Consider the following 18,496-nt stretch of genomic DNA (forward strand, 5'->3'; position numbering starts at 1 on the left):
CTGAGTTCAAATCTGGCATCAGACACAACACTTACTAGCTGTGTGACCCTGAGCAAGTCACTTAACCCCAATTGTCTCACCAAAAAACAAACAAAAAGTATTTTATTATTTTCCAGTTACATGTAAAGATAGTTTTCAACATTTGTTTTTATAAGATTTCAAGTTCCAAATTTTTCTCCCTCCCCTCTCCCCAAGATATAGGTACAATCACATTAAACATGTTCATACATTTGTCATGTTGTGAAAGAAGAATCAGAACAGGAGGGAAAACCCTAAAAAAAAAATAAAAAAAATTGAGGGGCAGCTAGGTGGCACAGTGGATAGAACACTGGCCCTGGAGTCAGGAGTACCTGAGTTCAAATCTGACCACAGACACTTAACACTTACTAGCTGTTTGACCCTGGGCAAGTCACTTAACCCCAATTACCTCACTAAAAAAAATTAAAAAAAAAAATTGAAACAGTATGGTTCAATCTGTATTCAGATTCCACAGTTCTTTTTTCTGTACGTGGAGAGAGCATTTTCCATCATGAATTATTTGGAATCATCTTGGATCATTGTATTGCTGAGAAGAGCTAAGTGTATCACAGTTGATCATCACACAATGTTACTGTTCCTATGTACAATATTCTCCTGGTTCTGCTCACTGTACTCAGCATCAGTCCACTTAAGTTTTTCCAGGTTTTTCTGAAATCTGCCTGCTCATCATTTCTTAGAGCACAGTAATATTCTATTACCATATACCACAACTTGTTCAGCCATTCCCTGATTGATGGGCATTCCCTTGATTTCCAGTTGTTTGCTGTTTGGTCCTATTTTTGTTAGCAAACCTTCATTTCCTAAGATATGTAAGTGCAGTTTACTATCATCCTTATTTTCTGTAGCCTTTAGCCCTTGCAAAAGAATTTCTTGTAAACTCTGATAATGAGGTTTTCTGTGTAGCCCAATAATTTCACTTCTTTCATATATTTTACAATTTCATTGGGCTTATTTTTCTCAGGAAAACATTTGTCCATCAAACTTACAATATTTTCTTGGTAGCTAATTTTGGAATCTCTGATGTAGTTAAGATCTTTCAAATTGCTCTCCCAAGGGAGATGACCACTGAGTCACTGGATCATGTGGTAACCTAGTATTTCCAAGTCACCTTGTCCATTAGACAAATTTCTTTTGCAGTTCTGAGATGGATGGATTGGAGAGGGGGAGATTATGGAGGCGGAGAAACCAGTAAGGAGAATATTACAATAGTCCAAGCAGGAGGTAATGAGGGTCAAATTGGAAATGGTGGATGTGTGAGGTCAAAAATGAAGGATGAGGGGGGCAGCTAGGTGGCGCAGTGGATAAAGCACCGGCCCTGGATTCAGGAGTACCTGGGTTCAAATCCGGCTTCAGACACTTGACACTGACTAGCTGCATGACCCTGGGCAAGTCACTTAACCCCCATTGCCCTGCCCCCCCCCCCAAAAAAAAGAAGGATGAGAAAGAGTGAAAAATCAAAGGTGGTTCTAAAGCATTGAATCCGTACTTGAGAAGATGAAGGTGCTATCAATAAAAATAAATATGTCTAGCAAACAGTTGGGTTTCAGGTTTGGAACTTGGTGGCAAGGTCTGGACTGGATAGAGAGCTCTGGTAGTCTCCTGCACAGAGGCACTAATTGAAGCCATGGGAATAGATGAGATTGCCATGAGAGAAGACTGTTAGAGAGATAAAAGAGGAGGGCTGAAGATAAAACTTGGAGGGATTCCTCACACTTCGAAGGTGGAGGAGGAAGATAAAGCAGTGAAGGGGACTGAAAGGGTGAAGTCAGACAGATAGGAGGAGAACCAACTGAGATGGAAGTATCAAAGATGGAATGTTCAAGGACACGTGCTGTAGAAAGGTCAAAAAGAACAAGAAGTGAGTCTTTCATTTTGGAAACTGAGGTCACTGAAGACCTCAGAGAGAGTTTCTGTGGGGACAGAAGCCAGCTTGCAGGAAACTGAGAAGTGACTAGGTAACAAAGCACCGGTAGGCACTTAGCATAGACTGCCTTTTGGAGAAGTTTAGCAGTGATGAGAACATGAAATAATTTTAGTCATTTGGTCAAGATAAATATTATTTCCTTTGGCTGCCAAATGTAGATTTTGCTTGAACTTAAGGGTGGCTTAAACCTGGGAAAGTTATTGCTGGTTAGAGATATTATGGAGACAGGAATTTGGAACAAAGGATTCGAGGTACAGGGCTAGAATTTCCTATTAACTCTGGGGTGCAGTGGAGAGAGTGCTGGACCTGAAGTCAAGATTTCAGGAAGATTCTCTCTGACTCAGTTTTTCTTATCCATAAAATGGGGTTAATAGTAGCTCTTACCTTCTCATTTTTTTCTTTTTCTTTTTTTGAGGATGAAAAGAACAATATTTGCAAAATGTATTGTAAACCTTTAAGTGCTATGCAAATGCTAGCTAATTAGCAATGGCACCTAGCTTTTTTTGTTCTTGCTTTTTCACAAATATTCATTGGCTTGAAAGGCATAGAAGGGCGTTGGTGGATGAGGTAAACCCATGTTTGGCAGAATCTCCTAATTCATCCAGTGGATTTTGATGGTGCAGGATCCCCATAAAGGGCTAGATGGAAATTATCAGGAATTTCTAACCCTAAATTAGATAGTTTTCCTGGGACAATGGATTGTTGTTCAGCCACAGACACAGGGAATCCAACAATTATACTAAATTAGGGCCTAGAGGGTCTAATTAGCTGACTAGCTGGCTGTTGGGTTCTAAAATTGATTGGCCTCTGGAGGCCAAGTCTCTGGGAAGTCAATAGAACTTTATCCTTAGGGAAAGGCTACTTTCCCTTGGCTTGGTGACCGCTTGTATTTGTGTGTGTGTGTGTGTGTGTGTGTGTGTGTGTGTGTGTGTGTAGGGCCTATGTGTCAAACTGAGAGAGCAGTTTACTCTGTGAATTCTAAACTAAAAGAGAAATGACAGAGCCTAGCCTCCTCTTATAAGGAAAGAGATAGCACCTCAACTGAGGACTCCAACTGAAGCCCAATAGCAGCAGTGAGAATAGCCTAGGAGAGAGAGAGGTAAATAACAGCAGAAATACCAACCAGTGGGAAGCAGCAGGGACAAGACTTATTACCCAGATGCAGACCTGACAGAGAAGCCCCCAATGATACCACCAGAAGACACAGAAAACCCAGAAGAATCAGGAGAATGAGTTAGCTGCCTTTTCATTTATGGGCCCTGGCTATAAATGTTCATTATGTGTGTGAACATCCAATTTTGCCTATGGCAGGCTCTGCTTAAGATTACAGTCTAAAACAAAGCTTCTTAAATTGTGGGTTGTGATCGCATATGGGGTTGTGTGACCATGCAACTGAATGTGGGGGTCATGAAAAATTTGCCAACAGTAAAAGGTTGTATATACCTATATATCTAGTGTCTAGTAAAAATTTATTGGGTGGAAAAGGAGTTGCAAGTGGAAAAAAGTTTAAGAAACCCTGGTCTAAAAGATATAAAAACTGTTAGTTCATTTTTTTCTTAGAGGAAAAAAAACACCACATTGTTTATTAATAAAAATGTTTTGTGTTTTGTAGAGACCATCAATACGACAGTGCCCTTTTCCTTCTCATTGCTAAAGTTTCCTAAGGTACTTTTCAAAATAAATTTCATTATTTCCTAGTCTACTAAATAATATGTTAAAGATGTCAAAGAATTAATTTAGCACTCCAAAAATGGCCATTAAAATTAATGTTAAAAAAATTAGCTTTTGGTGGTATTATTAGCTAGATAGGAAAAGTGGTATGATACAGTGGTATGAAACCATTCATAAAGGTATTTGTTGGCCACATTGACTTAGAAAACTACATACTAACACTATCTATGTTCTGTTGTATTTGTATTTTTGGTTAATATTTTCTAATTATGTTTTAATATGGCTCTGCCCTCACTCCAAAGTGAGGTGTGTTTGACATCTCTGATGTAGTAGATGGAGTGATGGAATTAGAGTCAACATACACTGGAGTTCAAACCAGTCATTGTCTATAAGCAACCTTTTGAGACTTAGCATCATACCAATTTAAGATTGACAATTAGGGATTTTCTCTTTTGAAAGGGTACAGACAGGTATTTCTTCTTTCTGGAAGATGGAGGGAGAAGATAGTGCAAAGAAAGTTCTTTTATGATGTATTTTTTCATCTTTTATGATGCATCTGATTAAATTGATTCAGGTATGCATTGGAATCATACTTTATATCAAATTATTTTGGAATTGAAAATCCCCAAGTCCATTTTATGTAATTTTCTATGGCACTTGAAGGAATCCTGAATGTATTTTTCATTGTTTAGTCTGATAAAAAAGCATAGCATTTTCTTACCAAGTTAAATATAATTCTTGTGTATGTGTATGTATGTATGTGCATGAAAGATTTTATTATTGGGCACAGATTGTAAGGCTTATGCCTTTGGGGAAGAAATATACAACCTTAATGAAAACTATAGGGGCAGCTAGGTGGCACAGTGGATAAAGCACTGGCTCTGGATTCAGGAGGACCTGAGTTCAAATCTGGCCTCAGACACTTGATACTTACTAGCTATGTGACCCTGGGCAAGTCACAAAACCCCATTGGCTCCCCCCAAAAAAGAATACTATAAATGTGAATGCTTTCATATATATATATATATATATGTATATACATATACACATACACATATATATGTTTAGTGTATAACTTCATACATTTCTTACTTAAAGTACTTTTCTCTGTGAAGAATGGAAATTTTCTTAAGTTTCTGGCCCTTTAGTCATAAATTATTCCTAATGTTTTGAAATTCCAAAGAATTAGAGAGAAGAAAATGATATGTTTACAGCCTCACTTTTCCCACATTATTCAATTATAACAGCTTTAGGGCAGAGGTTCATTGCAGTTGCAAGTGTTCTAACCCATGCCACTGGAGAAAATGCCTGGACCTCGAGTCCCTAGCTATAGCTAGGGAAGAGGCAAAGACATAACCTCTTGGTCTTCCCCTGAAGAGATGGCAGCCATGTAGAGAACAATCAAGAGTCTGAGTGGTTGGGATCCCTGAACCCTAGCCTTCTGGTGTTGTGTCCAGAGCTCCTGAAGTCCGCCCAGTGTCATGGGTTGGTGATCTCCTCAAGAGATGATCTCCTGGATCTTGCTGAGTTCCTAGACAGTTAAAGGACTCATGTGGAGAAGAGCATCATGCATGTGTCCCTGGAATTGAAAGAGCAGCAAGGGACTGTCATGATATGTTGGAGCAAATGATTTGCACTTTGCCCTAACTCTATTTTCCAAGTTATTTGGACAATATAGGAACTCGCCTCTATTTCCACACAGGTGGTTGAGAGTGCATAAAACTAAAATGTGCTCCTGCCCCAAGACAGACGTTAGAATCTCCTGGTGAGGCGCATGGGAAAGGGGAAGCAGGCAGCTATGTATGTGCACTGACTCCTCTTCCTCCCCTCCCTCCTGTGATTAGTAGACAAAATTTTAGTTCTTTGGCTCTCTGGTCTAGGCTGAACTTTCTCAAAATCTCTCTTAAAGAGCAAAAAGGGGCAACTCAACAATCAAGGCCCCCATTTTAAGGAAGTTACTGGATATTCCCAAGTACAGGTATTACTGGGTATATCCCAATAGATATCTCCTAATTCTCTCAGTGAGGTCAAAGCCCCAAAGGCTTACTGAATTTTAATGTCACCAAGCTTATCAATTCGCTACATTAATTAAAAAATGAAATTTATGATCACTGAATGCAAAGATTTGTATCTTTAAGAACTAAGAATATTATAATTAACTCAGTTGGAATTGAAATGGTTTACTCTTAATCTTTTCAGAAATGAAATATTTGAAGAATGAAATACTTTTAAAGAAAAATGTATGTATATCAAATACTATATTAATCATATTCCATGTTCTCTGTTTTAGGGATTCTATATTTTCATTGCAGAAGCCTTCACTGGTAGTATGGAAGATTCACTGTTTTGTTGTAATATTACACTCACCCTCAAATAATTTTATTCAAAAATAAATAGATTTTAGAAAAATGAAATGACTTTTCAATCAACAAATATTTACTGAGTAGCGGATATTGTAAGGGATATAAAAGAAATATATGACATGGACCAGTAGGGAAAAGACGAACAAATACAAAACATTTGGTGGAATAATCTGAGATAGCACATAATTAAGAAATAGATTGTACAAGTTTTATCTGCAAATGCTATATTTGTTCAGAAAAAGAAAAGATCGACATTTTTATATTAGATAGGGGAGGCTTAATAGATAAGGTAGGGCTTGTTCTGAGGCTTTCAAGGATGGGAAGAACTTGGATAAATAGAGAGGAAGGAAGAATGACATTCTGAGAGAAGAAAATAGTATGAACAAAAGTGGGAGTGATTGTGGTGTGTCATTTCCAAGTTTCAAGATTATAGAAACAGATTTAGAACTAAAGGAGTAATTAGACGTCATCTATTCTAATCCCTTAATTTTACAGATGAGGGAACAAAGGCCCAGGGAAATGAACTGTGTTGTCTAATGACAATTTTGTGACTAAGGTAGAACATGTATACACATATGTGTATATATACATGTGTATAGGAATACAAATGTGCACCACATATATGAAAATAATCTCTATATAATCTATATATAGCAATTTGGAATGATACCCAAAAGGTGATTAAATTGTGCATATTTTTTTGGCTCAGGGATACCACTGCTATGCTTATACCCCAAAGAGATCAAAGAAAGAAGGAAGGGGCAGCTAGGTGGCGCAGTGGATAGAGTACCGGCCCTGGAGTCAGGAATACCTGAGTTCAAATCCGGCCTCAGACACTTAACATTTACTAGCTGTGTGACCCTGGTCAAGTCACTTAACCCCAACTGCCTCACTAAAAAAAAAAAAAGAAAGAAAGAAGGAAAAGTATGTACACAAATATTTATGACAGCACTTTTTGTTGTAGCAAGAAACTGAAAACAAAGTGAGGATCCATTAATTGGGGAAGAGAATGAAGAAATTAAGGCACATGAATGCAATAGAATAATATCGTGTCTTAAGAAACGATAAAAGGAGCAGATTCAGAAAAACCTGGGAGGATTTGTATGAACTGATGCAGAGTGAAGTGAGCAGAACCAGGAAAAAAACCATATATATAATTATTACATTTTAAGGAAAAAATTAGTGGAAGACTGAAGAACTCTGATCAATGTAATGGTCAGAAAACTGATGATTAAAGATGCTTCCTACCTCTTGGCCCAGCAATGATGGAATAGAGATGCAATATGAATCATGCATTTTCAGACATGGCCAATGTGTGTGAATTTGTTTTCCTTGACTATACTCATTTGTTTTGTTGTGTTTTGTTTTTTGTTGTTGTTTGTTTGTTTGTTTGTTTTTGGATTATACTCATTTGTTACAAGGAAGGGCTTTATTGGGTAAGGGGAGAAAATGTTGGGAGTATAGCGATGATAAAAAAAAAAATCATAACAGAAAAAAAGACCACCAGTGAATCTTTAAAAAATACACAAAAGAGAAAAGTTCAGAAAGGGACCCAGAAAAGCAGGCCAGCATTGGAACTACTATGTTAAATTCAAGCAGATTAAAAAAAAATTATGAGAATCACAGGGCTCCTTTCTGAAATCATACAGACCCAAAAGTCTGAAAAGATTTTTTAAAATGTAGAATCTTAAAAGCTCTTTAGTTCATATGTTTAAAATAATATTTACATTTAGCAATCTAAGATTAGACAAAAAAAAGTATTCAAAATCACTGTACTTTCTTTTTTCCTCAAAGTGTAACTTGTGGCCCAGAACCTCCAGACACAGTAGATAAAATCTGGAAGATTTTATAAATCCACGGGGAGCTAGGACTCACCTTAGGGGAGGGCGGTTTGACTCTTCCTCAATGAACTTCACACCTTCTTAAGGAGGCACAAGAGGGATTCAGAAAAGTCTTAGCTTCTCTTAGCCACATCTTATACACACACACACACACACACACACACACATATCTATATGTAATGTATGTATGTATGTATTTGCTTGAAACTTTCTAGTTATGAAAGCTTAATGACTTTAAAAACATTACTTAGGTATTAATTAAAAGCTTTTTCACATGTGAAAATGGGAGTATGTCTTCTTTTAAAAGTGTGAAAGTGAATGAAAGTGAATGAAAGTGAAGGATATGTATAGGGTCATACAGCCAGTAGTACTATGACCTTAATATTAAATATCAATACAAATAATGGGAGATGTGTTATAACCCAGGCATGGTGGGCAGAAGTACATTTCTATACATTGCATAAAATAGGATAAAGCACATCATCAGAATATGATGTATGACTTGAAAAAAGTCAGCATGCCCCCACTAGTAATGCAGATGGCAACTCTCTTCTTTTTTTTTTTTTTAGGTGAGGCAACTGGGGTTAAGTGACTTGCCCAGGGTCACACAGCTAGTACTTGTCAAGTATCTGAGACTGGATTTGAACTCAGGTTCTCCTGAATCCAGGGCCTGTGCTTTATCCACTGCGCCACCTAGCTGCCCCCTAGCAACTCTCTTCTGTGACTCTTCTCCATGTTCTCCTGCAAATCCATGACAATGGGTCCATACAACATGTTTGGTAGAAACATGTAGCTCTTAAGTGTCCCAGACTACACTGCCAAGTGCAGCCAGACCAGATTTTAAAAGTTGTTGGGAAAGACTTAACAAAATGAATAAAAATAGAATTTGTTCAGTCGTTTTCAGTCACGTCCATCTCTTCATGACCTCATTTGGAATTTTCTTAGAAAGATACTGGAGTTAGTTTGCCATTTCCTTCTCCAGCTCATTTTACAGTTGAAGAAACTGAGGCAAACATGGTGAAGTGGCTTGTGAAGGGTCACACAGCTAGTAAGTGTCTGAGACCAGATTTGAACTCTGGGAGATGAGTCTTCCTGACTCCAGGCACGGTGCTTTATCCATTGAGTTACCCAGTTGCTCCAAAATACAATAAAACAATCTTAATTTGAAAACTAAATCAATATGTGTCCCATATCTTTATGTATGGATTAATGGTCCTGAGTTTGATAGCATTGATCTAGTTCTCCTGACATATTGTGAATATAAATGGAGCAAAAAAAAAAAAAGCTATTCATGTTATCCTTCACTTATCTATCATGACCAGCCTTTTTTTTTTTAAATCAGAATTTTTTTTTATTCATAGTCATTAATTTTGCTTGATATGTGGTTATAGTGTATGCTATTTGCTGGTTCTGCTTAAAAACAACAACACCACTTTATTTCATGAAGATTTTTCCAGATTTAAAAAATATTTCTCATATTTGCTTAAAATGCATTATAGGGGGCAGCTAGATGGCACAGTGGATAGAGCACCGGCCCCATAGAGCACCTGAACTCAGGAGTACCTGAGTTCAAATCCGGCCTCAGACACTTAACACTTACTAGCTGTGTGACCCTGGGCAAGTCACTTAACTCCAATTGCCCCGCAAAACAAAACAAAACAAAATGTTTATAAAATACATTATAGTTTTCTATTTGACTAGTATCAACCAGAACACAACTATCTTTTTTAATTATAAAAGTATTTTATTATTTTCCACTTACATATAGAGGTAGTTTTCAACATTTGTTTTTATAAGATTTCTAGTTTCAAATTTTTTTCCCTCCCTCCCCTTCCTCCCCCCTCCCCAAGACAGCAAGTAATCTGATTTAGGTTATATATGTACAATATCATCAAACATATTTCTGCATTAGTCATGTTATAAGAGAAGAATCAGAGCAAAAAGGAAAACCTTAAAAAAGAAAAACAACAGCTCTGAAAACAAAAGAAAGAGTATAGTTCAGTCTGCATACAGAACACAACTATCTTGAGAGGTGAAGGGATAAGTACTGGGTAATACAACCAGTAGGTGTCAGAGACCTGACTTAAACCCAAGTCCTTCTCACTTCAAGACTGCTCCTCTATTCAGTACACCAAGCTGCCTTTCAATATTCCACAACATTAATGGTCCTTTTTTTTTTTTTTTGATCTGTGATTATGGTGGAGAACTCCCAGTGTAAAAACTTCCTCCACTTGCAGATATGCAACTCATTAGAGAATTGGGATGCACTGAGAAGTGAATTACTCTTGATTATATAGCTATTATTGATCAGAGACAGGATTTGAACGCAGCTCTTTCTGTCTCCAAGGCCTACTCTTTACAAGTACCTTTCTTCCTCATGTACACTTTTTGTACCATAACTTAAGTAATATAGTTCCTATTGCTAGATATTTAGGTTGTTTCCAGGTTTTTGCAATTACAAATAATGCTGACTATAAACAACTTGTAAAAGATAGTTCTGTAAAAAAAAAAAATCAAACACAGATTTCACACTCTCCCAACAATAGAATTGTTGAGTCAAAGAGTATTTTTATATTTGACAATGCAACATACTGTCAGATTGATCTAAAAAACCCCCAAACCTAAAGGCCTTAACACTACAAATTTGCGATTTGCATCTCTTTTAAGTATCAATGAGATGGGCTGCTTTTTTTTTTTTAATGATTATCAACAACCTGTTTCCTCTTTTGAAAATTGCCTATTCATATCCTTTATCCATTTATTCATGGTGGAGAATTAAAAATTGTAGTGGTTCCTTATATATTTTCTATATCAAGTTTTGTGTTTTCATCTCTATTTTACTTGCTATAATTTCCTGCCATTCTTTCCCTTGGAACATGAGGCCTTTGCTGATCCTACCAATATCCCTCCATCTGTCCTCTTGAGTTATCATATATCTCTTTATATGGGTAGTCATTGATCCCTGGAGAGAATGCACATTCCTGGGGATCAGGGTCTGTTTTATTTTTGCCTTTGTATCCCTTATAGCCTGGCACAGTGCTAGGCACTCTTTTTAAAAAAAATTTATTATTTTTTATTTTTTTGTGAGGCATTTGGGGTTAAGTGACTTGCCTAGGGTCTAAGGCTAGATTTGAACTCAGGTCCTCCTGACTCCAGGGCCAGTGCTCTATCCACTATACCACCTAGCTGCCCCCTGGGCACTCTTAATAAATGCTTGATGACTAATTGATTCTACATAAATTTATTTTATGAAATCAAGTATTTCTTGCCCCTGACAATTGCTTTTGTTTCTTTAATAGAAAAAAATCTTTTGCTTCCACAATTAAATACCATTTTCCATTTTCTTTCTTTCTTTCTTTCTTTCTTTCTTTCTTTCTTTCTTTCTTTCTTTCTTTCTTTCTTTCCTTCCTTCCTTCCTTCCTTCCTTCCTTCCTTCCTTCCTTCCTTCCTTCCTTCCTTCCTTCCTTCCTTCCTTCCTTCCTTCTTCCTTCCTTCCTTCCTTCCTTCCTTCCTTCCTTCCTTCCTTCCTTCCTTCCTTCCTTCCTTCCTTCCTTCCTTCCTTCCTCCCTCCCTTCCTTCCTTCCTTCCTTCCTTTCTTTTCTTTTCTTTTTTTTTTGCGGGGCAATGAGGATTAAGTGACTTGCCCGGGTCACATTGTTAGTAGGTGTCAAGTATCTGAGACCAAATTTGAACTCAGGTCCTCCTGAATCCAGGGCCAGTGCTTTATCCATCATGCTGCCTAGTTGCCCCCTCTTTCATTTTTAAATAGTTCTTTTTCCTTCTTTCTTTCTTTCTTTCTTTTTTGGGGGGGCAATGCGGGTTAAGTGACTTTCTCAGGGTCACACAGCTAATAAGTATCAAGTGTTTGAGGCTGGATTTGAACTCAGGTCCTCCTGAATCCAGGGCCAGTGCTCTATCCACTACATCACCTAGCTGCTCCCTGCCTTCTTTCTTTAGATGTTTTCTTGTATGGTTTTCAGTATAGTTAATTTCATGCATCTTTTTGCTAATGACATTTTTAGAATAACTATCCGGATCTGACTTACTTCACTTTAATGCTTCCTATTTCATCCCATACCTTTAAAAAAATATTCTGCCTTAAAGAGCATTTGCACTTGGTAATTTTACTTGTCCTTAAGAACAAAAACCAAAAACCTAAAAAAACCTCAACAAACAACTCATCTAGCAGTTCTTTCCCAAGTATACATGTCTTGCCCTCACCCCCTTCCTTACTTCTCCTTTTAAATCAATCTTCAACCCAACATCAAGTTTATAGTCAGCTCACACTGGGGATTTCTGTGCTGATCCATGTACTTCTGGTGGGGAAAAAAATCCTGTATTGAAAGTTATTAACTAACCCATAGACAGTGGGCCATTCTATCTAGCACAAATAATTTTAAAGTGATAGGCTTTGTTCTTTTTAGGTTTATTTATTTTTTGTGTGTGATCTCTTGTGAATGACTAGAGGGACAGATGCTCCCTCACCTTCCTTCCTTTAATTCTTTCTCACAACAAAACTCAATCAGCTATTCTTCCCCAATCTTGAGGAAAAGCAACAAAGCACACATTTTTGTTCTGTTCATGACACAGTCATAGAACTCTCTGAAAATCTGCTTTGCCATCAACAGTCTACTTTCTTTACTTAGAAAACATAAGACCTCACAGCTATCAGAGCAGAAAATGTAACAAAAATGGAAAATATTGGATGTTGGAGGCAATTTGGGAAAGTTGGGACACTAATCCACTGTTGGTGGAGTTGTGAAAAGATCCAACTATTCTGGAGAACAATTTGGAACTATTCCCAAAAGGCTATAGAACTGTGCATACCCTTTGATCCAGCAATACCACTGCTAGGTTTACATCCCAAAGACATCCCCATAAAGATAAAAAGACCTATTTGTACAAAAATATTTATAGCAGCTCTTTTTGTGGTGGCTAAGAATTGGAAATCAAAGGAATGCCCATCAATTGGGGAATGGCTAAACAAGCTGTGGTATATCATGGTGATGGAATAATATTGGGCTACAAGAAAAGACAAGCAGGATGATTTCAGAAAGACCTGGAAAGACATGTATGGACTGATGTATAGTGAAGTGAGCAGAACCAAGAGACATTGTGCACAGAGACAGCAATATTGTTCGATGAACTGTGAAAGACTTAACTATTTTCAACAATACAATAATCCAAGACAATCCCAAAGAACTATTGATGAAACATACTATTCACCTCCAAAGAAAGGGCTGATATTGATGGAACAGACTGAAGCATGCTATTTTTCACTTTCTTTCATTTTTTTTCCTTTTAATCAAGTTTTCTTGTACAAATGACAAATATGGTAATGTTTTATATAATCATACATGTATAACCCAAATCTGATTGGTTGCTGCTTTAGGGAAGGGAGAGGGGAGGGAGGGAAGGAGGGATAAAAATTGGAACCCAAACTATAAATAAAAATGTTTATTACATTAAAAAATAAAATAGAAAATGTAGCAATATAGGAAGGCAGTCATTAGGTCTATGAAAAACAAGTAGACAGTAATGCAATACATATTCTAAGGGAATGAGCTCAGGCTGAAATGTTTAAGACAAATCTGAATTCACATATAAACTAACAAAGCATGGTTGAGCAATTTGAGACAGTGAAATTCAGATTCATCTCTTTAGGCCCCCATCAGAGCAGTATGGACATAACCTTAGGGTTGGGATTTCCTTGATGAAATACTATTAGAAAATCTGAAAAGCTCCTATTTGAATTCTTATGTCCACCAACAAAAATGCAAAGCATTTCAAATTGTATTCTTTCATTTAAAAAATTGGCTTCTGAGGATGTCATCAAGTTGAAAAAAGAAAGATGGAAATTTCCATTGAAAAATTTCCCTGGCCTATTTTTTTTTTTTTGGTTAGACCATGAGGTACTTTTCCACTGAAAAGTTTAAAGTACTCTACCAAGGACTTTCAAAATCAGGAATGGGTGAATTTAATTCAGGTGATATTTACATATGCTATTGTGGGCAAAAATCCCTTAGAAGAAATGGAGTTGCCCTCAGAGTGAATAAAAGAGTGAGAAATATTGGGGTATAATCTTAAAAATGACCAAATGATATCTGTTTGAATCTGAGGCAAACCATTCAACTTCACAGTAATACAAGTCTATTGTAACAATTGGAATGACACCACCTGCTGGAGACTTACTGTAGAAGAGTTCTGCCCATGAAGCGAAGGTCTTTGAGGGCAAGACCAGGAGTCTTTTCTTTGGCATCAGGAAGTGACGTTGGGTAGTGGGAGGAAGAAGGAAGAGACTAGTGCTCTGTCTGGCTCTCTTTTCCTTTGGACTCTGGTGGAGAGCGGGGCTAGAAATGTGCTCTCCCTTTAATAGATAGGAATCTAGGCCTTTCTCTTTCTCTTTACCAAATTCTTATTCTCCTTAATAAACGCTTAAAAGTCTAACTCTTGCTAAAGCTTATAATTTATTGGCGACCACTCATTAGATATTTTAGACAGTTTAGCTGGAATTTTAGCCCTTAACACTATGCTCTAGCCACTGATACTGTAGAGGCCTAAGTTAATCAGTTATGTGAAGACCTACAACACTTTCTAGAAACAACACCAAAAAAAGATATCACATTTATCATAGGGGAATGGAATGTTAAAGTAGGAAATAAAAAGATAATTGGAATAACAGGCAAGTTTGGCCTCAGAGTACACAATGAAATAGGGCAGAAACTAATAGAGTCTTGTCAAGATGAATCTCTGATCATGAAAAAACCACTCTTTTTCAACAACTCAAAAGGTAACTCTACACATCGATATCACCAGATAGCCAATATAGAAATCATATTTATTATATACTTTGTAGCCAAAGGTAGAGAAGCTATTCAGTCAACTGAAACAAGACCTAGAGCTGACTGTGGCTCAGATCATGAGCTTCTTATTGTAAAATTTAGAATTAAATTGAAGAAAATAGGGAAAAGCATGAGACCATATAGGTATGACCTAAATAACATCCTTTATGGATATGAAGTGGAAGTGAAGAATAGATTCAAAGAAGTAGATCTGGTAGATAGAGTACTTGAAGAACTATGGACAAAGGTTCACAAAATTATGCAGGAGGCAGCAACAAAAAACATTCCAAAGAAAAAAGAAGAGCAAGAAAATAAAATGGCTGTCTTATGAGGTTTTAAAAAGTAGCCAAAGAAAGGAGAGCAAAAATTAAAGGAGAAAAGGAAAGATATACTCAACTGAATGCAGAATTCCAGAGAACAGCAAAAAGATAAGGTTCTCTTAAATGAGCAATGCAAAGAAATAGAAGAAAATAATAGAATGCGAAAGACAAGATAATTAGAGATATCAAGGGAATGTTTCAAGCAAAAATAAACACGATAAAAGACAACTGGTAGGGATTTAGAAGCAGAAGAGATTAAGAAGAAGTGGCAAAAATACACAAAAGAACTATACAAGAAAGATCTCAACATCACCAATAATCACAAGGGTATAGTTTACTACTCTATAGTCAGACATCCTGGAGAATAAAGTCAAGTAGGCCTTAGGAAGCATTGCTAACAATAAGGCTAGTGGATATGATAAAATTCCAGTTGAGCTATTTAAAATCTGAAAAGATGATGTGGTTAGTGTTGCACTTAATATGCCAGCAAATTTATAAAACTCAACAGTGATTCAAATTATTAAACAATTGTGTTCATTTCACACACCGGCAAGGTTATGCCTAAGCTAGGCTTCAGTATTATGTGAACTGAGAATTACCAGAAAAGCAGGCTGGTTTTTAAAGAGGCAGAGGAACTAGAGACCAAATTGTCAATATTTGCTGAATTATGGAGAAAGCAAGGGAGTTCCAGAAAAAACATCTACTCCTGCTTCATTGACTACACTAAAGCCTTTGACTGTGTAGATCACAACAAAATGTGGCAAGTTCTCAAAGAGATGGGAGTACCAGATCATCTTTTTTGTTTCCTGAGGAACCTGTATTCTGGTCAAAAAGCAAGTTAGAATTGAACATGTAAAAACTGATTGGTTTAAGATTGGAAAAGGATGAGCTAGAGAAAGAAATGGCAAACCACTCCAGTATCTTTGCCAAATGGGGTCATAAAGAATTGGACTTGGTTGAATGACTGAACAACAACAAAATCCCACCTCCTACAAGAAGCTTTTCTCAACTCTCCTTAATAACAGTGCCCCCTCTGTTAATTATTTCCTATTTATCCTGCATATAGCATGCTTTGCACGTATTTGTGTGTATATTGTATGTCGTCCCCAATTAGATTGTAAACTCCTTGAGGACAGGGACTGTCTTTTACTTATTTTTGTATCTCCAGTGCTTAGAACAGTGCCTGGCACATAGCAGGCACTTAATAAGGGTTTTTTAAATTGGAGAAAAAAGATTGGAAAAGGAGTACAACAAGGCTGTATATTGTTGACGTATTTATTTAATTTGTATGCAGAGTACATCATGCTAAATGCCAGGGTGGATTAATAAAAAACTGGAATTAAGGTTGCTGGGAGAAATATCAGCCATTTCAGATACGTAGATGATACCACTCTGTTGGTAGAAAGTGAAGAAAAATTAAGGAGCCTCTTGATGAGGATGAAAGAGGAAATTGTAAAAACTGGCTTGGAGCTTTATATACACACACACACACACACATGCATATGCATATATATAAACACCCAACAACAATTAAGATCTTGGCAACTTGTCTCATCACTTCCTGGCAAATAGAGAAGGAATGGAAGCAGCATAAGATTTTATATCCTTAGGTTCAAAGATCACTGCAGACAGCGACTGCAGCCATGAAATTTAAAGATGCTTACTACTTGGAAGGAAAGCTATGGTAAATCTGGATAGCAGAGGCATCACCTTGCCAACAAAGGTCAATATAATTAAAGTTATATTTCTTTTTTGGTAGCAATGTATGGCTGTGAGAGTTGGACTATAAAGAAAGCTGATTGCCAGAGAATTGATGGTTTCATATTGTGGTGCTAGAGAAGACTTTTGAGAGTCTCTTGGACAGCAAGGAGATCAAATCAGTCAGCACTTAAAGAAATTTATTTAGGCTATTCACTGGAAGGACAAATACTGAAGCTGAAGCTTAAATAATTTGGGCACATAATGAGAAAGAGGACTCACTGGAAAAGACACTGATGTTGGGAAAGATTGAAGGCAAAAAGAAAAGGACAGCATAGGATAAGATGGAACAGATAGTGCCATGGAAACAACAAACATGGAATGCAGATTGAAGCATACTACTTTTCACTTCATTTTTTCATGTTTTTTTTGGTGGGTTGTCTTTTCTTTCACAACATGATTAATATGGAAATATTTTTTGCATGATTATACATGTATAACCTATATCAAATTGCTTACCATCTCAGGGAGAGGAGTAGGGAGGAAGAGAATTTAGAACTCAAAATTAAAAAAAACACACAAATGTTAATTGTTTTTGCATGTAATTGGGAAAAATAAAATATCATTTATTTATTTTAAATTGATAATTAATTTTAACTAGAACTATTCAAGCTGTTGACTTTTTTTTTGACTCTTCCTGCATTGCTCTCATTTCTCTTTCCATTCTTTCCTCCACCTCTCTAAATCTTCCTTCTATCTCTCCTACTTTCTCTTCAAAGTCCCTTTTGAGCATTTCCATGGCCTGAGACCAATTCATATTTTTCTTGGAAGCTTTGGATTTAGGGGCCCTGAGGTTGTTATCCTCTTCTGAGGGTTCACCCTGATCTTCCTTGTCACTGAAGAAACTTTCTATAATTCTCAACTTTCTTTGCTTGCTCATCTTGCTGTCTTTCACTTGACTTTTAACTCCCTATTATAGTGGCGACCTATTTCCAAGCTAGACTGTCCTAAGCTTCAGAGGGTCCCAGGTGTTTCGGTTTGAGGGAGGGCAGGTTTTTCTCTTACCTGGCCTGTTCTCTGGTCAGAAGATAACCTCAAGCCAACTTGCTAATTAGCCAGCCAACAAAAGTTTGTGTGCTGTGGTTCTTAGTTCTAATAAGCCTGTGCCCCTCCCCCACCTGGGCCTCCTGCTGCTCAAGATTTCTTCCTGGTCCCCTGCTGGGGTAGAATAGCCAAATTCCTCCTTGGGTCACACAGACACCCCTGTATTCCCTCCCCACCACCCCCTGGCCAGCCATTCAGCTCTCTCACCTGGCCATAAGTTGAGTTCCAGAAGACACTAGTGCTGTAGCTGATTCAGAGGCTGGGGGTGGGGGGTAGGTGAGTTTCTCTGGTGCAACCTGCCTGGGGACTGTCAGCATGATCACAGAGTTGGACAGCCCAGCATGGCCCACTCTAAGCTGTCTTTGGCTGGAAAAATAATCTCAGCCTGTCTTTTTGTGGGTTTTACTGCTCCAGGGGTTGTTTTATTGCTGTTTTGGGGTAATTGTGTCAGGAGCTCTGTGCAGTTAATGTCTTTCCTCTACCATCTTGGCTCTGCCCCCCCCATTAGAACTATTGTTAAAATGGTAAATTCTGGATTCTTTTGGGTTACAAAATGTTATAGATTAAATTGTTGTTTTTTTTTACAGATGTGTAAAACATTACCACATTAGTCATTTTGTATAAGAAAACTTGAATAAAAGAAAAAAATGAAAGTGAAAAATAGCATGCTTCAGTCTGCACTCCATCAATATTG

The 18,496-nt window shown here is 37.2% G+C and overlaps 1 protein-coding gene across 2 annotated transcripts in view; it reads left to right on the plus strand.

The window, feature by feature from the left end:
* Positions 1-6,055, plus strand: part of TMEM70 (transmembrane protein 70) — a 39,079-nt gene extending 33,024 nt beyond the window's left edge. The window contains exons 5-7 of one of the 2 annotated variants that reach the window (XR_006354120.1): positions 3,576-3,628; positions 4,094-4,208; positions 5,925-6,029. Coding sequence is in view for 1 of the 2 variants with exons in the window: in XM_043976758.1 (XP_043832693.1) it covers positions 3,576-3,628; positions 5,925-6,011 (140 nt within the window). In the remaining variant the exon portion in view is untranslated. Of the gene's footprint in view, positions 1-3,575; positions 3,629-4,093; positions 4,209-5,924 lie in introns of both variants that reach the window. The other variant, XM_043976758.1, reaches the window with a different exon arrangement.
* The last annotated feature ends 12,441 nt before the right edge of the window (positions 6,056-18,496 follow it).

The sequence above is a fragment of the Dromiciops gliroides genome, chromosome 1 (assembly GCF_019393635.1).
Source record: "Dromiciops gliroides isolate mDroGli1 chromosome 1, mDroGli1.pri, whole genome shotgun sequence".
In the NCBI taxonomy this organism is placed as follows: domain Eukaryota; kingdom Metazoa; phylum Chordata; class Mammalia; order Microbiotheria; family Microbiotheriidae; genus Dromiciops; species Dromiciops gliroides.